Source organism: Delphinapterus leucas, chromosome 19 (genome assembly GCF_059928025.1).
Source record: "Delphinapterus leucas isolate spDelLeu-1000000601 "Yukka" chromosome 19, BTC_Dleu_Yukka2, whole genome shotgun sequence".
NCBI lineage: Eukaryota > Metazoa > Chordata > Mammalia > Artiodactyla > Monodontidae > Delphinapterus > Delphinapterus leucas.
In genome coordinates, this window is record NC_143147.1 from 40,354,431 (window position 1) to 40,379,187 (window position 24,757).

At 50.9% G+C, this 24,757-nt stretch overlaps 1 protein-coding gene across 5 annotated transcripts; it reads right to left on the bottom strand.

The window, feature by feature from the left end:
• On the bottom strand, positions 1-24,746 carry MTMR4 (myotubularin related protein 4). Of its 5 annotated transcripts, XM_089900913.1 has the most exons (20): positions 24,489-24,746; positions 24,324-24,375; positions 20,337-22,624; positions 18,814-18,903; positions 18,340-18,456; positions 17,734-17,816; positions 15,580-15,740; positions 15,369-15,465; positions 15,053-15,166; positions 13,627-13,823; positions 13,260-13,388; positions 12,634-12,745; positions 11,941-12,136; positions 11,516-11,701; positions 11,255-11,425; positions 10,950-11,104; positions 4,537-5,938; positions 2,776-2,886; positions 2,468-2,556; positions 1-2,250 (listed from the first exon to the last, which is right to left on the bottom strand). In XM_089900913.1, the coding sequence occupies exons 3-20, from the start codon at positions 20,796-20,798 to the stop codon at positions 2,073-2,075; spliced, it is 4,050 nt and encodes a 1,349-aa protein (XP_089757039.1). In that variant the 5' UTR covers positions 20,799-22,624; positions 24,324-24,375; positions 24,489-24,746; the 3' UTR covers positions 1-2,072. The 5 variants fall into 5 exon arrangements, with proteins under 5 accessions (XP_089757039.1, XP_089757038.1, XP_089757040.1 ...); XM_089900912.1 differs by lacking the exons at positions 24,324-24,375; positions 24,489-24,746 and adding an exon at positions 24,071-24,276; XM_089900914.1 differs by lacking the exons at positions 24,324-24,375; positions 24,489-24,746 and adding an exon at positions 24,071-24,095 and having other exon boundaries at positions 22,586-22,624.
• Between the last annotated feature and the right edge of the window lie 11 nt (positions 24,747-24,757).

The window sequence follows — 24,757 nt, forward strand, 5'->3', positions numbered from 1 at the left end:
CACTAATATAGAGATTTTATTTAAATCGTATCGAGTTTTTACAGCACATTGCATGTTTGTCACAACGCAACTGCACAGTTTGGATTTTTGGCCACATCATGTCACTTACACCCACAAGAGCTCTGCAAGGAGTATTTGATGAATACATCTGAGCTGAGAGCCCAGAGTCTCTCTCCAAGGCCATGCAGTATGTTCACTGATGGGACAGCCCCTCAAAACAGCCACACAAAGTAGACAGATACAGTCTCCTCAAACGTTGCCAATCGAAGTGCAGTGAAAGTCAAGTTAATTAAAAAGCCACTCACAACTGGCAGTAAATTTTAATGACTGAGAAAATGCTTAGAAGAATTTTATGTATCAAGACAAGGAATAGTTTGTTATTTTTTCAATGATCTCAGGAATTTCCCGGACACAAAATCTCCATTATTCAACTCCATTTAAACGAAAAAAGTTCCGCTAGACTGACCTAGATACGCCAAAACTTTTTAGGTTACATCCATGGCAAGTATAAAAGCACAGATGCTTCGCAGTAGGGCTGAAGAAAAGGTCAGGACAAATAACAGTTCTTGTTCTAAATGCAGATCCTAGTTATTTTCGAATGAAAAATTTTTTTCTAGGAAGAAGCATGAACAAGTAGCAGTTAGACGGCTACCATAATTTTAAAACAGGCTAAGCCTAAGGGTAATTTACCTTCCATACACCAACGAATTAAGTAAAATATATAAGGAAATCCTAGTGGTTTCATTATAGGTCAAGGAGACTGTATCTGTCCCAACCACAGTACATGGCTATATCACTGTATCTTTTGGTTAAGTGCCACTGGTACATATTAAGATGGAAAAACAAAAACAAAAACAAAAAAAAACCCTTTGGTCCAAATGGACGCATTTTCTCTCCCAATTTTGGTATCGAGGCTTTATTCTCTTCTGTTTGGGTTCCATTGTTAAGTGCACAGAAATAGACAGCAGCATTTGTACTGAAACCCTCACATACCAAACAGCGTATTCTAGGAGGTAAAAACCAAACACTAGATTCTACCCTCAAGGTGTCAAGTGTTCAGGATAAGAAGCAGTGTGACCCAGAGGAGGCAGCAGCCAAGGGAAAGAGGACACGTGGGAAGAGGGCAATGGAACAACAACCAAAATAAACAGTGTTTTATTTTCATGCCAGGAGAGGATCAAGGTGTAGCTCCTGTGTTAGCACCAGGACAACTAGGAAAAGTCAGGCGCAAAGGGTAGGGCACAATCAGCAAATATTTCACAAGGATAATTTCTGCGTTTCCCTTCTCATTCTTCACAGTGCATACCTCGAGAGCTGCCACTGAGTAACAAAGACTCCTGCCTTCACAGCTCAAAGTAACTGATTTCTGCCAGGACTGAACATCAGCAGAGTCTTCCTCTGCTCCCAAAAAGGTCTCACTCCCTAAAACTGTCCCCCTAAACTGAATATTCACTGATGCTGGCTGATGAGCCAAGTGAAAAATACAGCAAAACCTCCACTTGCTGAACCAGTCTTTAAACCAAACTCCACAGAAAGACAGAGCTAATGCAACTAGAGGGAGTGCCTCTAAGGACTGAGCCTTCATGCACAGACACAGAGCACAGAGGTACAGGGTATAGTTCATTTCAAATAGGATAGGAATTCCTATCTTATATACTATAATCTGCCTTTTTCAAGGTGGAGGAGAGATGGATCTGGTTATCATTTGGAGTTTGGTTATACATATGCCTTTCTATTGCTGTTTGGGGCACACATCACCAGGCAGTATCTATGAAATCATCATCTTGTGACCCCAGGAGAAAGAAACTGGAGCCACCAACTCAACGTTAAGCTTCCAGACTCTGGGTCTGGATCAGGACCATTACCCCAAGGTAAGGGTCTCACCAGTAGAGGACCTCCTGCCAAATTGGAATTCCTCTGCTCCAGTCTCATGGTACCAAGGAGGATTTCTCAAGACTGTATCTTTGAGCTCTGTGATTTCATGAGCCACACCAAGGAACCTTCAAAACTACACCTGAAGCAGATCCTCCCTTCAAACCTGCTAAAACTGGACAGGTCTTCTCCTCTGGCATTCAACTGGAAGCTGTAGCAATGGGTTTCTTCAGATGTTGGCTCATGAGTTCTCTGGCCCGAGATACTTGGATATGTTCGTAACATGAGTTACAGACGAGAACTGGATCATAGAGTTGTTGATCAGGAATGGGCAACTTCAGGTGGCAGCAGCCAGCACAAAATACATTCCCGCAATTTCTGCCAAAGCACAAAGAGGGGAGAGTTCATCAGAAATGCCGATATACTGGGAACGAATGATACTCTAAAAGGCCTTACATGAGTAAAGAAAAAGTTGGGAGAAAACAAAAATAGTTCCTATTAAGATATCTCCATTTTCAGGTTAATTCAGTTTAGTTCATAACTATGTCCCTCAGTAGGCTTTACAAGCCATACTGAATCATAGGCAACATATTACCTGCAATGGTGTCTGCGTTTGGCCAACCAGAATTCACAGTCACAATTATAGCAATGTGATGCCATATGGTCTGGAACCCAGCGAGTCACCTAACAGAAGGCAAAAGGAAAAATCCCAGGTCCTTGTCAACAGAGTGGAAAAGCAACACTGCAACAAGGAAAGCATCCCAGAAGAAAATGACAAGGCCTAGGCAGCTACTACTGCCCTACAGAGAGACTCACCTGGGGAAGAACAGGTCAGTCATCTCTGAGAAGTATGAGAACTCACTGGCTTGCAAAAGGACCTGCCACATATTTGCCTGGACATACCTCAGTCTCTTTCTTATCAACAGGTTCCCAGCTTGCTTCTGAAAGGCAGTCTTCACTGTGATCAGAACCAAAATCTTCCGTATCACTGCCATCTGACTCCTTCAAACACGTCTAAAGGAAAAGCAAAGGCATCACCACCATCATCTTCATCATCACTAACATTCGTTGTTTACTGTGCATCAGGCACTGTTTCTAAGTGCATCACATGCGTGAACTTATTTAACTCCTCACAACAATCTTGTGATGTATGCTATTATTTTCCTCATTTTACAAATAAGGAAACGAAGCCATAGAGAGAGTTAAGAGCTAATAGGTAGTAAACGTGGGATTTGGACCTAGCGTCTGGCTTCAGACCCATGCTCTTTTTTTTTGTTTGTTTTTTTGCGGTACGCGGGCCTATCACTGTTGTGGCCTCTCCCATTGCGGAGCACAGTCTCCGGACGCGCAGGCTCAGCAGCCATGGCCCACGGGCCCAGCCGCTCCACGGCATGTGGGATCTTCCCAGAGCAGGGCACGAACCCGTGCCCTGCTCAACCACTGCGCCACCTGGGAAGCCCCCAGACCCATGCTCTTAACCAATATGCTCCATCACAGTATGGAAAGAGTATTTCTCCTGTTACATTCTAAATCAGGAGTTCGCAAACTACAGCCCACAGGCCAATTTGGCCCACTGCCTGTTTTTGTAAGTCAAGTTGGAAGACAGCCACGCTCAATTCATTTACACATGGTCATTATGGCTGCTTCTGTGTAAGACAGAAGAGCCTAGTAGCTGCAAAAGAGACTATATGTCTCACAAAGCCTGAAGTGTTTACTGTCTGGCTCTTTACCAAACAAATTTGCTGACTCCTGTTCTAAACCATCACCCTGAATAGTAAGAAGTTGTTAGCCCTGACCATCCCACCAGCAGAGGAGTGGGCAGCAGGCAAGGGGGAATGTCCTAGAGCTGGCTTCTGGAAGCTCCCCGAGGACTGCTGTGCCAGAACCCAGTGAAGCCTGGATAGTCCTCATCATCTCTCACCTGGCTTATTCCAAAACATCCTAACCAGCCTCCGCACCTGGGCTTCATCTGCTCGGCGCGCTGTTGCTAGGGTAGTAGCACTCTTTAGTACTCAATTGTTTTTTTTTTGGCCGTGCCAGTCGGAGTCCCTCTAGGGTAGTACTCTTAAATGCAAATCTGATCACGTGACTCACTAGCCAAAACTTTTATTGCCTTGAGGGTAGAATCCACACAACACAGGCACTCAGGCTGACCTTTCTAATCCCTTTCCACTTCCCAAGGTCACCTCCCGCCACACTACCAACTCCCTCCCTCACAGTCCCAGCACGAGTGTGCACGCATGCACACACGCGTGTGTGAACGCACACACACCCCTTTATTCAAGCCATACCGCTGGAGTACCTATTGCCTCCATGCTTCTGCAAATGGTATTTCTTTTTCACTCTCTACATGGCTAAAAGCGACATTCTTCAGCACTCGGCTCAAGCATTAGCTTCTCAGGAGAGACTTCCCCGAAATTTGACTCCACCCAGGCCCCCAACACCTGATGCTTCCCTCAACACTTAAGAACAGCATTCTAACTGTCTACTTGTCTCTCCCAGTAGACTGTGAGCTCCTTGCGAGCAGGGACTATGTCTTTCATCCTACAGCCCAACCCCCTAACTCTGGCACACAGCAAGTACCCAATGAATGGATATGGAATGGGTGAAAGGCTGGACGGATGGACAGAATGAGTGGCTGCGTGGCAGTAGGCGAGTACTTACAAAATCATCCTCGTAGTCCATGGGGGGCTCTGCTGGAGGGGCGCAGCAGTGGCGGATATCCAGCCTCATCTGAAGCTCACGCACCTGTCGACGTAGCTGTTCCACCTCTTGCTTGTACCCCGCTTCAATCTGCCGTAATCTATGCTGGATCACATCCGTGGGAAAGGGGAGTCCATCGTCATCCAGGTAGAGAGGAGGCACTGGAGAAGGGCAGCTTAGGGGAACAGGCTTCGTGCCGGAGACCTGCTTTGGGTGACCAGACAACCACACCTGGTTGTTTTTTCCTCCTGGACCAGTACAGTGTCCATTGGAATGAGTAGAACAGACCGGTGACCTCACCCCTTCTCTCTGAGTCCACTGTCCCCCGAAGCAAGACCCTGTTGCCCGCATCTGCTTACTGCTCGACCTCTTGCTACAACAGCCATAGGAAAGCAGCCGCCGAGGGGTGGTCTCCCCACTCGGGAATGAAGTCACCATCCCTTGGAAGCTGTCCCAGTTGGACCCTAAGAAAGAGAACTCACTGATCTGGCTCTGAGAAATTGGCTTTCGGGCCAATTCCAATGGCACCTTTCCAAAGCGAGGGTTTTCCAATAACTGCCCATTCCTATTATTCCCTCTTTTGCCCATGTCTTCTTCCCCCTGAATCAGGTCTGGCACAGAACCGGGCTGTTCCTGGTGGGAGACACTTGCCACAGACCCTGGAGGGTCTCGGTTGAGACAGTCGGTGCTTGGGTCTGGAGGAATTTGGCAGGCAGCACTCAGCGGGTTGCGAAGGATGCCCAGACCGTGAGTTGCAGCACCTCTGGAGGGCACACCTAGCACAGAGTCTAGCTGGGCCTGCTCGGGGGCACCTGTGAGGGAGTCCTGGGAAGACTCAGGAAAATCACAAATTCCATCACGCTTGTTGGAAACAACTTTAGAGAGTGCTCGGACAGCTGCTTTTTCAGGACGATGTTCAGGTGGCTCCTCTGTGCCATCTAAAGTCCTACCCAGCTCATCCTGGGCAGGAGGGTCTGGAGCTGGTGCCTTAGTCTCTTCTAGGACTTTGAACTCAGGATCAGAGGTGCTGCTCTTCATTTCCTGGGGCACTGCAGCATTAAGCAGCCTGTAACTTGGAGAAGAGCTTCTGTGACTCTTGAAAGGTTTATTGCTCAAGTAGTCTTTCTGGCTGCCGGGCAGAGACGGAGGAAGAGCCATTTCTCCTACAGTCTGCTGAACACCTCCTAGCCCAGATTCCACGAAGGTTGCCTCTGATCCCTCAGGATTGCCATGCCAGGGCTCCAGGCCTGCTCTGGCCTCCTGACAGCGGTTATTCAGGTTGGGGTCACTGGATGTGCGCGTCAGGGGGCTGCTTGTGTCACAGGCAGAAAGAAGATCATCCATAGATCTCGTTTTAGGTAATCTGGAATGACAACACACCACCTCCAGGTCAGGAACTGAGCTACCTCCCATATACAGGAATTGGGTCATCAAAGCAATCAAAGCCAGAGTTCACAAGAAATAACAACATTTAAGATTACAGATGACCAATGTTCACTGCAAAAAGTCTGCTCTGCAAAGAGTGGAGGACATGAACTCCGGAACCCAGGCTCTGTCCTCAGCTTTCATCAGTCTCACCCCACACAGTCTCCCTGGCAATCTCAACCACTCCCGTGGCTTCAACTGCCTTCTAAGCTGATGCCTTCCCAATCTACCCTTCAGGCCAGGACTACATCTCGGCCTCACACCTAATGTCCAACCGCCTCTATCACACATGGCAAGACAGAAAGAAGATGGGTTCTGGAGCTTGACGATGCTGGCTCTGACACTGATTAGCTATGTGACTACAAGTAAGCTATTTAACCTCTCAGATACTTGGTTTCTCTCCTCCATAAAATGACAATAAATTACCTTGCAGAGATGCTACGAGGATTCAAAATATAGGCAACCAACCGCAAACTAATTAAGACTACCCTCACAGGACTTCCCCAGTGGCCCAGTGGTTAAGACTCCGCGCTTCCATTGCAGGGGGCCCAAGTTCGATCTCTGGTTGGGGAACTAAGATCCCACCCACATGCCGCAGGGTGCGGCCAAAATAAATAAATAAATACATAAAGGCTACACTCACGACTCCTCATTTTTACAGCTTTCCTTATTATAAATTATCCCTCCATCACAGGAGTAACCAGCACAGCTTTTTACAACCACTTAGTGGCAGAGTGCTCCTATGAGTCCCAAGTCAGCACGGAAACTTCCCCTAGTGTACAGCACGCAAAGTTCTAGAGGCATTCTGGCACACCAAAGGGGTAACAGACATTTTCAAGAATGACTGCCCTAATTTTTAAAGTTCTAAAGTCCTTGGAGCAACAAAACTTGAGGGAAATTTGCCAGGAAACAGTGGAGACTTCGCTGGACTCCTATTTTCAGATGCCTCAGTCAGCCCAGCCCACACTGAAAAATCCCTCAAAGGTGCAGTTACAACAGAGCTAGCTGATTTTTTTTAAGTGTTTGGTTTTTGAAACTTACTAATACTTCTTTAAAAGTATTCTTGTGTTTGATTTTACTTTCGTGATCAATGTGTGTTTGTGTGGTAACAAATTCCAGGAAGGCAATGACAACAGTTACAATTACAGTCTCTGGAGTCCCACAGCCAGAGCTTGAATCTCACAGCTTGGCAACTTGTTAATTTTTTTCTTTCTTTTTTTTTACTTTTTATTATGGAAACTTTCAAACATACAAAGGAAGTAGAGAGAAGAGTGTGAAGAAATCCAATGTACTCTTTATCCGGATTCACCAATAGCAACAGCCTGCAGTCCCCCACAGCTGACTCCTATGTGGACCGAAGGTCTAATTAATAATGCTGGTAGAGACAATAATGCCTGAGGAGTTTGGAACCATGAGAGAGCTCATCCAGCTAATGTGGTCAGGGAAGGCTACACAGACAGGGGAGGATCTGAGCTGGGGAGAGAAGAATGGGTTCTTGCACTTTAATGGAAGAAGAGGAAAGAGAGCAGGACGTTTCTGATCTAGGGAAAGGTAGAACCGAAGGTGAGTCAGGTCAGCTGTTAGAGAAACCATTTCCTTTAAAACCCTTATACAACTACTCCTCTAAATCCAACCCTATCTCGAACTGCCTGCAGCATACCTCCTGTGTGCTGTCAAAATATTTCAGTCCCAACCTGCCGGTATCTCCTCCTTCTCCCTGAACTGACACATCTTCTCAACTTTTCAGTGTCTATAGGTGGTACTAATATCCTCCTCCTGGTTTCTAAGCTCAGAGACTTGGGACCTTTTTTTTTTTTTTTTTTGCGGTACGCGGGCCTCTCACTGTTGTGGCCTCTCCCGTTGCGGAGCACAGGCTCGGGACGCGCAGGCTCAGCGGCCATGGCTCACGGGCCCAGCCGCTCCGCGGCACGTGGGATCTTCCCGGACCGGGGCACGAACCCGTGTCCCCTGCATCGGCAGGCGGACTCTCAACCACTGCGCCACCGGGGAAGCCCTGGGACCTGTCTTTGACTGGCCTCTTTACTCTTCACTTCCACCCTTCAATGTTCAGGCAACTCCACAGAGTGCTAATGACTTCTCAACAACGTCTGAATTTAACCCTTTCTCTTTTCCAAGGACTCTTCCTTTCATATCTGAATTACAACAGTGCTGGCTGGTCTCTGTGCCTCCAACTACATTGCTCACTGATTAATTCTTGAAAAATCCCATTGTTACCAGGTCACAATGACTTACTATTGACAACTGAATCAAAATAAACTCCTCAGGGGCTTCTCTGGTGGCGCAGTGGTTAAGAATCCGCCTGCTAATGCACGGGACACAGCTTCGAGCCCTGGTCCAGGAAGATCCCACATGCCACGGAGCAACTAAGCCCGTATGCCACAACTACTGAGCCTGCGCTCTAGAGCCCACGAGCCACAACTACTGAGCCCGTACGCCACAACTACTGAAACCCACGTGCCTAGAGCCCGTGCTCCTCAACAAGAGAAGCCACCGCAACGAGAAGCCCGCGCACCACAACAAAGAATAGCCCCCGCTCACCACAACTAGAGAAAGCCCACGCACAGTAACAAAGACCCAATGAAGCCAAAAATAAATAAATAAAATAAATTTATAAAAAAACAAAATTAACTCCTCAGTATAAAAGCCCTCAATGAACTATCCTGTTTATTTCTTTCTATTCCTCAAAATACCTCTTCCCAAACCCTGCCAGCTCCAGAGAGGTGGTTCTTCTTTTTAAAAAAATTAGAAACTCTCTCATGCTTCTAATTCTTTTGGACCCCTCTCCACTAACCTTGTTACCAAGCTCATAACTCCCATTATTCCATTCATTTGTTTGTTCATTTAAGCATTTACTAAATCACCTATTATGTGCCAGGCCCTGAGCCAGGCACTAGGGACACTAAAAAGCCATGGTTCCTGCCTGGTCTTCCACGAAAACCTCTCTGAGTAAACAGTCACCCTATGACCCCTTTCTTACTTCTCATTTCTCTAGTACCTTTGAACAAGACACATTCTTATTCACTTAGATGCTAACTTAGAATTGTTCTCTAATTGTCCTATGCCTGATCTTACAGCTTTTTAAAGGTATCTTATAGGATCAATATCTTCTATGTCTTTGGTACAGCCCATAAAACCTAGTACAGTACTAGGCAACTTGTAGGTATTTAAGAGACATTTATTGGTTTGAAAAGTTAGATATTGATTTAAGGCCATGGTTGTTAAATGGGTCACAGAACTTATTAAGAATCTGATAAAAAGTTATGGCCCCTCTCCCTAGAAAAGCAAACTTATGAACCTATACCCAAATTCTGCATAGTTTGTGGAAAGAGAAAAATCACAGAACTCCTGAAGCCTATCCATAGGCCCCTGACAACGGACACAGCTCCAAAGACCCTAAAACTAGTAACTTGGGGGTTGGGGGTTTTTGTTTTCCTTTATAATATTCAACCAATTATGTAAGTTATATTTTAATTTTAAAAGCCTTCCACCAGTAAACAAAGATCAAAGTTAGAAATGCACATATGCTTTGAACCCAGCATTTTCATTTCTAAGAATTTATCTGGCAGAAACACTAGCACAAAAGCAAAGGTATACATATACGGTAACACTACTGAACTGTATACTTAAAAATGGTTTAGGGGACTTCCCTGGTGGCGCAGTGGTTAAGAATTCACCTGCCAATGCAGGGGACACGGGTTCAATCCCTGATCCAGGAAGATCCCACATGCTGCAGAGCAACTGAGCCCATGCGAAACAACTACTGAGCCCACGCGCCACAACTACTGAAGCCTGCACACCTAGAGCCCCGTGCTCCACAACAAGAGAAGCCACCGCAATGAGAAGCCCTCACACCGCAACGAAGAGTAGCCCCCGCTCGCCGCAACTAGAGAAAGCCCACATGCAGCAATGAAGACCCAACACAGCCGAAAATTTTTTTAAAAAAATGGTTTTGATGGTAAATATTGTATGTATTTTACAAAAAAAAATTTTTAAGATATACATATAAGGGTGTTAACTAAAACACCCCTTATAATGATTAAAAAATGGGATAAACCTAAATGACCAATTGAAAACTGGTTTTATAAATTTTGATGCACTCTAATTTTGGACTACTATGCAGCCGCTAAAAACAACACAGCAGCTTTCTGTGCGCTGTCATGGGTGACATCCTGACACACAGTGGGGAAAACAATTTGCAGAACGGTACACAAAATATGATTGGTTTTGGATTTAAAAAATGTTTCTACACGAGATTGTGAGAGTGGCTGTATCAGTGTAGAGATCAACATCTGGAAGTGCACGCACCAAAGCGCCAGCTGTGGACACCTGTGGGGACAGGGAACAGGGAGGCAGGACTGCCATTCTCTACTGTTATATTGCTGGGCTCTTTTTAAAAACAAAGAACAGATATTACTCTTATAACTTAACCAATCTCCATGCTACTTCCCCCCAAATATTCAGCCAGAATATAACTTTAATTTTTACGTCTCCCTTTAAATTCTGAGGGAGTAATGTGAAGGCTGTTCTCCTTCTGGGAACCCATTTCTCTGGAAGCTAATGCTGGACATAGCAAAGGTTATTACTAAGATAGCAAGGTTCCCACGCCAGTGAACATCAATCAAGACCATTCCCACAAGTCTTCCTGAAATAGTCCTTTCTGTTCTGTTCTCCTCTCCCCTGGGTCTGTCACAAAGGGTAATAGCAGCTTGGAAAAAAGGTAACCACTCTTATCTTAAGGACGGACCTTGGGAACATACAGAGTGCCCTCCAAGCTAACTGCGAGTCTTGGGCCAAGTTTGGCCTTCAACTGGCTCAAGAGGTTGCTTTAAAATATCTCATAAAAGGAAAAGAACAGCATTTAGGCAAGACACAAAGCAGTTGCTGCCTCCCTAGGGGAGAGAGGAGAGAGCAAAAAGCGCTCTTCTTACCTGTCCAGAGAGCGGCCAGAGAACTCCTGGCTCTGAGCCACCGGGGAAAGGTAGAGGTCCATGCTCTCCTCCCCGAGTGTGCATGGAGATGACGCTGGCAAGTAAACAGCTGTCCAGAGGTGCAGCGCCCGGACGTGACACACGGGGTGCAGGACCTAGGGAAGCAGCCCCGTACGTGGGTTCTGTGAGATGTTTCGGGGCCCCCTTCCCTCCTAAGCCTCTGGGCCCGAGTCCTTCCCGCTGACTCGGCCTTTTCTCCCTGTAGGTCCCCAAGACGCACCTACGGGATAAGGGTGCGGACTTACCATTTCTGAGCCTGATGTGTAGAGGAAGTTGTGGAAGTTCTTGTTGCCAGCTCGCAAAAGGGCCCACACAGAGCAGGTCCGCTTGTAGATGTTGCGCTTCTCTCGCTCACAGGGGTTGTTGGCCAGGAACGTGCCGTAGAGACAGGAGTACGTGTGCTGCACCAGCTTTACCTAGACGGCCAAGACAGCTTGCACCAGACCTGGGCTGCCAGCCCCCACCCTGGCCTCAGGCTCACGGACTTACCAGGCTCATGGACTTACCAGGAACGCTTCATTAAACTCAAACAGGCAGGGAAACTGCTTGAGCAACTGGTGAACAGAATCGAGCCACTGGAGGAACACAGGGCACTGCTCGTTCTGGTCCTCTGCGTTCTCCTGGTGGCCGCAGCGGTCTCCAAACTTGTGCCCAAAATCCAGCCAGTCAGATTCTACTAGCACTTGGAAACCCTGCAACAAAGAGGAGGTTCAAGTGTAGGGCCTCTCTGGGAAGGCTACTGTGCTCCTTCCAGGGATGCCCGAAGCAGGGGGCTGGCAGCTTCAGAGAAGAACACGCCCAAACCTAGAAGAGGACTTAAAGCCACCAGCGTCCTCTATGGAAAGATCCCCCAAACGGATCCAGAGGGCCTAGTACCTTCCCCAAACGCCCCCTTTCCCTCTGCTCTTTCCCACCCAACCCCTCCAAATACCTCCAACGTCCTGTAATACGGGTCCAGTAGTATCTTGGCCAGGGCTACGATCTGCGGCGTCCGATCCCAGCCATCCGAGCAGTGCACCAGCACAGGCCGGCCCTCCCGGTCTACTGTGTTAGCCACGAGCACAGCTGCCTTCAGCATCACCGACAGGTGCTGCAGCCATTTGGTGCTCTCCAGAGCCGACAACCAGCTACAAGAGAGCAGAGGTCACATCTGTCACTAAGGGCGCCGAGGCTACAACAGTCTCTCCGCCATCCACGGCCAGCCACACCTTAACAAAGTCCCCAGTGAGAGCTGAAGCTAAGAGGCCCAGCCCATGGCCTTTCTGCCAAGAGGTGTCTAGCAAGAAGGTAGGGAAAATGGGACCTGGGGTGGACAAGACACTCTTTGGATCAACAGAGGAACTTGGGAGCATCACACGCACATCAGAAGCCACTCTCTCTCCTCAGTTCTCTGCGTCCTTGAGGACAACTCATCAAAACAAAAGGAACCCAGTGTCCTGTGGCCGTTCCAAAGCGTTGGCTGAGAAGTGGAAGAAGTGTTCTTGGAACTAGCCCATTGCACCTAGGCCCTCGGGTTTCCTGTGTCTCACACTCCCCAACTCCCCACCAGACCTTCCAAGCACGAGAAGTGCTGGGTAAGGGATGAAACTGGAGGGTGGATGGAATCAGAACAGGGAACACCTACTTGCTGGGATCGGGCATCTGGCTACACACAGCACGGAGGTACTGGAAGCTGTTCCGGATGGCATGGATGTTGGCCATTCCCATGAACACGACCTCACAGTTGGGGTAGTACTCTGCACACATAAGAGGAGAGTGGAGCATAAGAGCGTGTTCTGGAAACAGGCATCCAGGACGAGAGCAGTCCAGTGGGCAAAGCTTCCCTGCAGGGCAGAGCACTCCAGGACGGGGACTCAATACACTCTGGAAATCTCAATACCCTTTTACCTCCGGATGCTCAAGGGCCATATGCTAATAGTGATGACGATAACATCAATGACAATGCTGCTGGAGGACTACTAGTAATGACGATATATAGTAAATCCTCAACAAACAGTAGCTGCTCTGTGCCAGTAACTTTATATATGTAACCTCTCTATCGTCCAACAACTTTGCAAGGCATGTTTCAGCTGCACTTTACAGATGAGAAAGTCAAACTCAGACAGATGAAGCAATTTAAGCATAGTCCCAGCCATTGAGTGGCAGAGTCCTGATCCCAGGCCAGGTTTGTTTGGCTCTTTCCACCACACAAGCTGTCCCCAAAGCCACCAGAGCACAGGCTGGCTGCAGTCACTGAGGTAACAGCAATACCTTCACATTCACAACCTCCACCCTTGGCCCGGTTGGCCACCGCTGCCGTGTAGGATCGGGCGTCCAGAATCAGCAGCTTCTGGGGGGCAGCTGTGCTCTCCACTCCAGAGCATGCAGTCAGGGAGGAATCTAAACACACACACAGCAGGGAGAGGACCCTGGGTCGGCCATCTGCCCAGGCGCACCCCACCCTGGGGCACTCCCTTTGATGAGACCCCCTCACACCCCATCACCTTTTCGTCCCCACCAAAAGACAGGGACGCAGACACCTTGTGTGTTGTCGTCTTCTTCCCACCCTCTCACTTGGAGCCCAGGAGGCCAAGGTGGGAGCCTAGCCCCCAGGGGGCCGACACCACCCACACCTTACCGAAGTCAGCGTCACACGCCTCGCCGGCATCACTACCCCCGGTGCTGGCAGTGCCCCCAGTGGCCCTTGTCCCCGCGTCCAGGGCGCAGGCTTTAGCAATGGACGTGACTAAGTGCTCGTCATCGGCGTTGCGCCAGCCCCACCAGCTGACCTCGGGCTGGCTGCAGCGGGCGATGGCAGCCCCGCTGCGCAGGTGCCTGACAAGACAGAAGAAACCGTCAGGCCCTTGGCGTCCACAGCCCCCAGAGGCCTACTGCTGAGACCCCAGGGGGCCAGGCCAAGATCTCCAGAGCCAACAGGGGCCACCAGGTCATCCAGGCTATGGCAATAGCAACCAAAAGCCCTTAACATCTCGAGACGGCTTTACAGTTTACAAAGCACTGTCACACATGTTTCTCAAATGGGCTGTGTATTCCCAAGGTGACCTTGACTCATCAAATCTGCACAGCACCTGCTCCAGGTACAGACACCCAGCAGGAGAACAAGCCTGGGCCCAGAGCGTGAACAACTCCAAACCTCATGGCTACTACCTGCCTCACAAATGTTTTTTGTAAAGAACCAGGCAATAAATTTTCATCTTTGGGAGTCACAGCCAGTCTCTGTCGCACATTCTTCTCTCTGTGTTTTCTTTTTTTAAATAACCTTTTAAAAATGTAAAAACCGGGACTTCCCTGGTGGCGCAGTGGTTAAGAATCCGCCTGTCAATGCAGGGGACACAGGTTCGAGCCCTGGTCTGGGAAGATCCCACATGCCACAGAGCAACTAAGCCCGTGCGCCACAACTACTGAGCCTGCGCTCTAGAGCCCACGAGCCACAACTACTGAAGCCAGCGCACCTAGAGCCCATGCTCTGCAACAAGAGAAGCCACGACAATGAGAAGCCCGTGCACCGCAACGAAGAGTAGCCCCCGCTCGCCACAACTAGAGAAAGCCTGTGCGCAGCAACGAAGACCCAATGCAGCCAAAAATAAATAATTTTTTAAAAAAATGTAAAAACCATTCACAGCTCACAGGCTATACACAGAACAGGATACAGGCTGGATTTGGTTCACAGGCCATGGTTTGCCAACCCCTGTTCTAAAGCAATGTTTCACACACACACACACACACACACACACACACACACACGCACGCAGGTCCTAAAAAGAAAGAAAGAAAAAAGAGAGAGAGAGAGAGAGAAAGAAAGGAAGGAAGGGAGGGAGGGAGGGAGGAAGGAAGAAAGGAAGAAAGAAAAATGTGTAAACTCCCCAAAAGCCTCATCCTCAGGAGAAAGAAAACTGAAGCAGTTTTTCTTTTAAAATTATTTCATAGCCACTTCCCGGAAGAGTGTCAATTCCCAGTCAACCACACTGCCGCAGACCTCCACTTCTGACTCTCCTCACTGCCCGAAAAGCATCCCCCCACTTCCCCGGCCCCCACCGCCTCACCTATACACAACCACAGGGACCCGCTTCCAGGAGCGGAAGGAAGCCACGTTCTGCAGCTCTTTATCTGTGATCCACACGGGAACCAGCAGCTTCTGGGGGTAACTGGGGCACAATCTGAGAAGAGACCAGATGGGGTCATGGAGCTTGATTAAAGACCTGTGATCACAAGATCCCCAGGGATGGCCCTGTGGGCAGAGGGACCAGGAGCCCTCCTCCCCTCACAGAGCCAGGAGCTGTGCCCACCGTGCTTTATCCACACGGGGAGGAAGTCTGGGTCTGGACAGGTGTTCTGGTTCCCCACCCAAGACCCTCTCACTTGTAGTTGCTGTTGATATGCGAGACTCTCCAGACGTTCTGCAGGTCAAAGCCCATCCTCGCAAGCTCGGCCTCCTGCCGACATCGTATGTGCTCTCCTGCAACACAGCCCCCGTGCCTGTCAGCATCCAAGAGCACGGGGTCCAGGGCGGAGGAGGGGTGAGAAGCAAGAGACAAAAAGAAGTCTCCTAAAGAGAGCAGCCTGGCCTCACCTGGCTGACACAGGTGGGTGTGCTGGTCCTCCTCAGTCAGCCCCAGGCACCAGGCATGGTAGGCAAAGGCAAACAGGTCCTCAGGCTTCGCAGGTCTCGCCGTGGCCCGACTTAGCCGCGAGAGCCACTCTTGGCACTGCTTGAAAGTGGAGAAGTGGCACCTGCCAGGCAAGAAGCCACGAAGTGAGGCAAGAGGTGAGTGAACTCTGGGGCCATAAGGGTCAAAGACCCAGCCACAAAAAGGCTGTGGGGAGGGGAGACTGCAAAGCAGGAGGTAAGGCATGGGGACCCTGGGGAGGACCAGGGAGACTGGGCAACACCCAAGGGACATTGTCTTGCTGTGACAATTCTCTTCCCAAGAACTCTTGTCCTTGAGATGTAAGGATCCCCTCTAATGGGGCCCGACCATTTCTTGTATCAAATCTGAATGCTATCAAATCTGGCCCTGAATGTCTGCTACCCCTTGTGTCTTCTCCCATGACTCTCCAGCACAAACCTTCTGTTTCAGGGAGGAAGTCCTACCCATGTCATTCCTGTCTCCTTGGTTTTTCACTTCTGCTTAATAATGTCTCCTCTCAGCCTAGCCGTGTCCTACTGATACTCTGAAGAAAGTTGCAGTCCCACCTCTTCCTTGAGGCCTTCCGAGCCTAACCCACTCCACAGACCCCTTCCTCCGTTATTCTTAGTATGCTGGGAGTATTAAACAGTAAGTTTTCCCAGAGCATATTGCCACAGGTTAAGTCTTCCTTTAGCAACTAGACTTTAATCTCCTTGAAGGGAAGGGCAATGCGGATTCCTGTTCTTAATGCCTACAGACCCGAGTACATGGCAGGCTCTAAACTGGGCATCTTTTTTTTTTAAATTAATTTTTATTGGCATATAGTTGATTTACAACATTGTGTTAGTTTCACGTGTACAGAAAAGTGAATCAGTTATACATATACATATATCCACTTCTTTTTTAGATTCTATTCCCATATAGGTCATTACAGAATATTGAGTAGAGTTCCCTATGCTATACAGTAGGTTCTTATTAGTCTGGGCATCCTTTTAATAATCCTTGGAGTGATTCCTCTTTCTCTCATATCCAGTCTGTCAGCAAATCCTATCATCTCTACCTTCAAATATCTGACCACTTCTCACCATTTTGATTGCTACCAACCTGGACCAGCCACCATGATTTCTCACCTGGGTAACTGTAATAGCTTCTTAATTAGTCTCCAGTTTCTGCCCTAGCTTTTGTCCCCAACCTTCTTCCATCTTTTCTCAATACAGCAGCCAGAGTGATTCTATAACAGACCACGTCACTCCTTTGCTCAAAACCCTCCAGTGGTTTTCTCACTTCCCTCAAAGTAAAAGCCAGTCATTATGACAGCCTGACATAACCCTCTTACCTCTCAGATCTTGTATCCCACTATCCTGACCCACTTGCCCTCCACTCCAGCCACACTAGCCTCCTTGCCATTCTTCCATTGTGCCAGGCTCATACCCACCTCAGGGCCTTTGCATGCACTGTCCCCTGTCTGCCACACTCTTCCCCCAAATACCCACATGGTCACTTTCTTCAAGTCTTGACTCAAATGTCACCTTTTCAGTGCAGGCTTCTCTGATCACTTTGTTTAAACCTACAACCTTCACCCCCATAGCACTCCGTATCCCCTTTCCCTGCTTTACTTTTTAACTTTACATTACCATGATTTAACATATTTTACTTACTATTTACCACTCCTATCTCCCCACTGGAATATAAGCTCCACGAGGGCAGAAAATTGTGTGTTTGTTCCCTGCTGTATCCCCAGTGCTTAGAACAGTCTGGCATAGAGTAGAGTGCTCGATAAATACATGTTAAATGAATAAATAAATGAACCAACAACAATGTGAGTGCTCTGCACCAGACATCACCCTATGTGCTCTCAGATGCATCTTCTCATTTAATCCTTATGAAAACTCCGTGAGCATTATCCCCATTTCTTTAGGTCAAGACACTGTGGATCAGAAAATTGACCCCCCAACCCAGACAAGGTTTTCACTGTTTCTTCCAAATGGGGAAAGGGAGGCAGTATTTTTCCTTTCTTGCTCCAGAGAAACCCTGCAGCAGAGAGGTCTGGACAAGACTAGGGCCAGAGGACCTGAGCGAGGCTCCGTCGTTCTCACCTCACCACTTTGGAGTCCTTGCAGGCGATGTGCAACTGGAACATATCACGGCTCTCCACGCTGTCAATCATCCGGAGGGGGACCTGGAGGGGAAATGCAGACTGGCGCTCATATCCCCCCACTCCACATCACTCCTCATCCCCGCCCCCGCCCAGATGCTGGTGTATCAATAGAAGGAAGGAAACCAACATTTACTGTGGGCCTCCTAGGTGCCTGGTAACGGTGCTGGGTCCTCTACATATGTGACCCCAATTAATAATCACAAGAAACCACAAGGCAGGTGTTTTCACACCATATTATTAAGGAGGAAATTGCACCTCAGCTGGGTGATTGACCAAGGTCACACAGTTGGTAAGTGGCACTCTTCCAACAAAGCCACTGTGCCCCTAGAAGGGCCATCAACAGAGTGAGGGAAAGACAGAGAGGGGAAGGGAAAATTAAGTGAGAGAGACAGAAAGATAGGCCTGCCATTAGAGGAAGGACAATAAGAAAAAGAAGGGAACCCCAACTCTTTGGAAACATGATCAAGTAGAGCATTGGAGCAATCCCACCTTGAATTTCACAGGGATTCTGGCTTGGGTGTGGGAGAACAAGACAGAAACTCACGTTGATAACAGAATCCTTGAACTTGATATGCAGCCGGTAGTTGGAGATGGCAATGAGGGCATCGGCTGCACGGCCCAGGAACTCCACTCCCTCACCCTGCAGCACTGTGAAGGGCACCTGCCGAGGGGCAGAGGGGCCCTCAGTCCAGAAGTCAGTCACCTCTCCATCCCCTCTCCAACCCCTGATCTGTAGGATCTCCTCTGGAAAAGCTGGGCCAAGGCAGAACAAAAGTTCTCTCCATGGTAAGAGCACCAGACAACAGCTATACAGGAAAGCTGCCTTTCCTTCCCTGGGGCCAAAGTCTCCATAATGCACATACAGACAGGCTCCCCTCCCTCCAGAGACCAAGGAGCAGGAAGCCAGAGCTCCCACACTAGATCCCCTTGGAGATATTTGGGTTGCGGGAGGGAAGGGAGGGTGTTTTTTAACCAGGCAGGGAGCTCTACCCACCCTGGGCCCCCAACTCTTCCTTACCTGCAGATTCTCCTCCTCTTTCACTAGTTCCTTGGGGGGGAACAGATCCTTGGCTTGGATGTACTCCAGGCTGGGGGGCCCCTCCTCACCCTGTGGGGAAGGCCTCAGCCCTAAGTCACCAGGCTCCGCCTGGCCCATTAGGCCTCATTCTGCTCCCCTCCCCTCAATAAACCCACATACACCCAATACACACTTATAAAGGTTCTGGTCACCAGAGAATGGAAGAGAGACCTGGTTTGGTGGGAGGGGTGAAGTGGAGGGGGAACTCAATCCTCTTAAGCCTAAGAGAAGAGTAAGGTCCACAGAGTAACTGGGAATCTGCACTCCTCAAAGAGGGAATCTCCTGTAGAGCCTAATTTCCCAAATGAAGGAGAGAAAGTGAAGGAAGAGAAAGGCGAATGTAAGGGTAAGACAGAAGTGGGAATGGGAAGTGCTGCCCTGAGAAACAGGAACCAGGTGTGCGGTTGGTCACAGAGACAGGAGGGGACTTAGGCCCCTGAGGCCACTCCACTGAGGCTTCAATCTGGTGGGTGAAGGAGACAAAGAGGAGTGGGTCATGGGATTCAGTCCCAAGCCTCTAGAGGGCCTTCACGGATGCTTTTAAAAAGAGGATGTGCTTTGGAGCTGAGCTTCTCTTCCAGTTAGGCCCGCACTGCTAACAAGCTCCTGCCACCTGCCAAGCAACCTGCCCTGACTGCTGATCTGAGGGGAACTCCTGAGGAATACCCACAGCAAGCAGAAGTAACTCCTTTCCCAGCCACCAGGGAGGGAGGGGAGAAGAGGGGATCCACGTGCCTGGGAAGAACCAGGGGACCCAGGACAGCCAGGGGAGAGAGAGAGAGGAGGTCTGGCAGATACTGGGGGGGTGGGGGGGTGGGAAGGGGATAGATAGGGATATCTGAGAGGACAGATGGGGGAAGCTGGGAAGGAGCATTAAACCAGAGGGGGAGGGGGGGTGGCCTGGGAATGATGCAGAGGTACGGAGGCCTGCAGAGGCAGAGAGGCAGGGAAGATGGAGAAGAGAGGCTGGCTGGGGGACAGTCAAGGAGAAAAGACAGGCGTGTCAGGTGAGGGATGGAGTGGTGGAAGGGGGAGGGACTGGAGCCAGGGAGACAGCTCAGACATCCTGTGCTCCCCGACCAGCCCCCTAACATCCCAGAGGGCCTACTAGCCACATCCCACATCCCCAAGCAAGGATGCAGCGGGTGGGCCCAAGATGGAGAGGCGGAGGTAAAGGGATGTACCCCTGCAGGGCGGGGCCTGAAGATCTGCAGTCAAGGGCAGCGGCTTCAGGGCTAAAATGATGGGTCACAGAATTCCAATCCTCGGCCTTCGACAATCCCCGGCACCCGAAGATTAAAGCAAGTCCAAGAAAGAAAAGGGACTATGTCCCTTCCCCTGCCAGGGCCCTTGGTAAGGGGGATGGGCTGAAATTCGGGATCTCAAGGGCCGGCCCTGGGAAGGGCGGCGGGTGCAGCCAGCGTCGGGGTCCCCGGCCCGCCGCAGGCGGGGCCGGCACTTACGAAGCAGCTGAGCATGGAGCAGGAGACGCGGGCGGTCAGGCTCATGGTCGCGGGCGGTCTGGGCCAGCGCACATGTCCCCGGAGCCGCTGCGCTGCCCGCCAGTCTCGGGCGTCCGCCGCATCCCGGCTGCGGGGCCGGCCAGGTGCAGCCGCTGCGGCCAGGAGGCGAGCGCGGGCGGCGGTGCTCGGCGCGCGCCTCTCCCCTCCTCTCCACAATGGAGCGAGCCCAGCTCCGCCCAGGCGAGGGGAGCTCCCCGACCTTGCCGCGCCGGGAAGGCGGGGGCGGGGCGGGTCCCCGGGCCCCTCCCACAGCCCCCTACTCCTCCCTCCCCACCACCCCTCCGCGGCGTGGGAGCGCGTCCTCGGCGGGCTCCTAGGGGCTCCCAGGAGTCTGGGCTGCGGGACTGCCCCGCCCCCCCCACGGCGTGGGAGGGGGCGGCAGGACCGCCTACATCTTTTCATTTCCCATCTTCCCACGTGAGCCACCCCACACCACTGTTTCAGACGTCTGTCCCCACGCCCTCCCCTCCTCTTTGAGTCCCCCCAGTGCCTGCTCGGATTCCCAGGATGAGGCTCACCTCCCTCCACCCGAGGCCCTTTCTAGTTTCTAGGCTTCCTCCTTTCCCTCCAAAACCACCACTCACCATTCCCCAGTCCATCAGTGTCCTCCAGTCCCCTGACCTCACTAATCCCACTCCCTTTTTGCCCCTTAGAATGGACACTGGTCTAGTGCCAGTTTGGTCATTACACACTCCTGAGAGGGAAATTCTCTGGGTTTTTTATTCCAAGGTCCCTGCCCAGCCCTACTTCTTCAGCTCCTCCTCTCCCCTTGTTTCACATCCTGTGTCTTCTGGGTAAGAAAGTCCTTCTTGGAGAAAGAATTTCTTAGGCTGGGAAAGAGAAGTGCGGGAACTATGGACCGCAGAAGCTATGCAAAAACAAAACTCATGGAGGAGGGAGGGAGTTGGGTAGAGGGCCAGAGAATAAGGGGCAGTGATAAGAGGCTCAAAATGTCACCAAGAGTCACAGAAGGAACCGTTTGGAACCCCACACTCCCTGTCCCTGGTAACTTTCAGAAACCAGGGCTTTTGTTTCGGTTTTGGTCTTGGGGGAAGGGAGGAATAGGAGAAAAACCTGACATTTTATTAAGCGCCTACTATGAGCCGGACATGTTTCAAACATTATCTCACTAAAACCATTCAACTCCCAAAGAAATTAGACTTCAGGCTTACAGAGAAAGTATGCAATTCACCTAAAGTACTTAAGTGGTGGTGCTAGAATTCAAAATTAGACCAGGCTGACTTTTCAGTGTATCACAGAAGAGAAAAAGGAAAGGGGCTATCAGTTGGTGGGGGTCAGGACCAGCGGGCTTTCTGAGAAGAGACCAGAACAATACTGCACACCCCACACACCCATGTGTCTGTGGAGGAAAAGAGCGAGTCCTCTCACCAACTGAATGCCTTGACCTGTCCCTAAGCACAGGGGACACGTGAAAGAAATAAAGAGATACAGCCAGAGCAAGGACCTGGTCTGGACCCAGGCTTGTAGCTCCCCACTCCCTTCTCATCTCACTGCTTCTTCCCAGCTCTCAGGGGTTAAGGGGTTCCCTGAACTTGGGGTGAAAGAAGGGCAGTTACAGTTAGTGGAAATTTTACGGGATCATTATAACACACACACACACACACACACACACACATACACATACACACACACACCGCCCCCAGTGATATTCTGGGCACCTTGAGGGTGCTCTCCTGCTATATATTCAGTCAGCTGTTGCCTAAAGTAGTTTAACAGACAGCAGGACCTTGGAGGTAGAGAAGCCCCACAGTTTTAGTGGAGTCGCTCCTGATACAGCACCCACAATATTCAAGGGACCCAGTAGGAAGTACAAGGATCTTGATATAAAGGAGCCCTTGCTTTTCAGACCAGAACAGAGAGCTTCACCCAGGGACCAGGAGAGGCAAGAGAAGGGCCATTATGAAGAGCTAAGGGAGCCAGTGGTAGTGTGGGGAAAGCATGGCATAGCACATACAGAAAAAGACGTCTAGAGGCTTCCCGTCCCCGTGCTGTATGTCGGCTGATGTTTTGTAACCTAAGGAAGCCCTAATTTATCTCCAGGGCAGATGAACCTGCTTAGTTGCTGAACAGAGTAGCCTGGAGCTCAAGGTCCAGGAGGGGCGGGCAGCTTCATGGAGAAAGACACAAGGATTACAGAAAACACAGTGGTCTGAGGAAAGCGTACTCACCATTCTACCGTGGTGAGGGTCCTGGCTACCTGCTTCTCACTGTAGAGCCCGAGAAACATAAGCATAAAGAGCAACATTAACATCACCATAGAATCAACAAATGCCACACATCTACTCCTGAACTTCCCCACAACTCTTATTTGCCTTCCTCGCAGAGCATCCAGCCTCTCCACAAGTCACCATGCTAGACAGAGGCAATGGGAGCTACGTGAGGAGAAGGCAACAAGCGACTCTGCAGGGCATGAAGGCAGCCATCAAGTTCTGGAGCAGGACTCAAGAGTCCTGATTCCCAGTCCCAGAAAGAGAAGTAAAACACTCCAAACCCTGTTCTTTGTGGGAGAGCAAAAGAACTGCCAACTCTGAAGAGAGAGAGGCTGCCCAACCAGGGCTCACTTCTGGCCCTGGTGGGAACGTGAATCCACAAGAGCGCTCTGCCAGCCTCTGAGTCTGGGAGTAGCACCCACCTGACCTGTTTGCTGGGGGCAGAGTCCAGAGCAGAGGACAAGAGGGAGGGGACCACAACCTATGATCAGACAGCAGCAGGGCTGGACATGCCTTGCTGAGTGTACTTGACACCAAGTGGGGTGCAGGTTAGTGGGAGGAGGCCACACAACGGGGACAGAATCAGGCCAGTGCAGGCCTCAGAGTCAGTACCTGTCAAATGGGCCCAAGCAACAGAAATGTCAGGATGGGCCTCCTTGGCCCACTTAGGGAACCACTTAGGGAACCAGGCCCAGGTTTCACTGACATTTTTCTTTATGCCTGCTATCCGAGCTCAGGGACAGTCCAGCAGTGCCCCGCAGAAGGCTGTGGGGATAAAAGTCTCCATCTGTGGCCCTACCTGCCTCCGTAATCACAGCCCACCCTCCCCATGGGGGAGCCAGCAAGCTGCAAGCCAGAGGTGCTGCCTCACCGCCCACTGGCAAGCAGCCTCAGGGAAACGGAGAGAGGGAGAGACGAGGACAGGCCTGGGAGGCCCAGGGTTCCCAGACCTAGGTGATCTGGCCACGGGGGGGGGGGGGGGGGCGGGTCAGGCTGACAGGGGAGCCCAGGTACCCAGGTTCTAGGGGCGGAGCCTAAAGACTCGGAGGCGGAGCCCCGAATGACAGAAGGCGGGGCTCACGAAAGCCGGTGGGGCCGGGGCGGGGCCGGGCAAGACGCGGTCGTTGTGGCTCCAAAACTGGCAGTGCACGGGGCACGGTGACTCACCCAGGTGGCGTCCGCCCGACCCTCCGAGGCCGCGCTCTCACTACTTCCGTCTCCCGCAGCTGCGGAGGCCGCGCAGCTTCGACCCCACCACGGTGCCCCTCTCCCCAGCCAATCCTATCTCTGGCCTGTGCCCACCCTGGCCAATAGCCACACCAAGTCCCGCCCTGCCCCCCACCACGCAGCCGCCGCCCTCACTCTTCACGCCGCTCATTGGTCAAGTTGGGCAGACGCCCTCCCAGCCTTTAGCCTATCGGGTGCCGGAAGACGAGACTGTACCTGGAGGGAGGAGGCGCGGCGCGGGAGAGGAGACGCGACCAATGGGAAATCACAGCGCGTCCCTGCGGTAGCCAATGGGAGAACAGTAAAAGGGGGGCCGCTGGCTAAGGCGCCAGGGGCCGGAAGTGGGGGCGGTCTGTCGCCTACTGGTAGCGCAATTGAAGGCGGGGCCTTGTAGGGACAGAGGCCTTACAGCCACTTCCGGTGACCACCCCGCCCCCGGGTTACTTCTCAAGTAGATCTCGGGTGGCACCTTAGTTTATTCATTTTCCGTTTTGGTTTCGCCGCGGTCATCCGTCCCAAAGCTGGAAGGGAGAGAAAGACCCGGAACGCTAAGAGAGGAGGGAGGGCTGGGCCTGAGGCTCCGTCTGGGTCTTCGACTGGCGCGGGGTGGGGGAGGGTTTCCCTTCTTCCGCACCTTGACGTGTTCCTCCAACCTTCACTTTTCATCCGCGAACCGACCCTGCTCTCCGTGACCTGAGTGAACGGTGCCTTCAGTTTTGAGAAGACCTCTCACCTGAGAAATAGGGCTGAGACTGCCACGAGCTAGCTGCGACCTTCTGGTCTGTAAAGGGTGTGGGGAATAGGACTCTCCCGAAGATCTAGCTCTTCGCTCCTCCCTTCCTCTCTCCCACGGGGAGCCAGAGCAGGCAGCAGGGCGGTGGGTGGCCGCTGGAGGTCGCCGTA

Coding starts and splice junctions, on each gene's coding strand:
- MTMR4 (XM_089900913.1), bottom strand. CDS start 20,798: ATGAAAAGATGTAGGCGGTCCTGCCGCCCCCTCCCACGCCGTGGGGGG. Junction 18,904..20,336: donor GCTCCATGCTCAGCTGCTTC/GTAAGTGCCGGC, acceptor CCTTCCCCACAG/GGTGAGGAGGGGCCCCCCAG. Junction 13,824..15,052: donor GTCCCTGTGGTTGTGTATAG/GTGAGGCGGTGG, acceptor CTGTCTTGTCAG/GCACCTGCGCAGCGGGGCTG.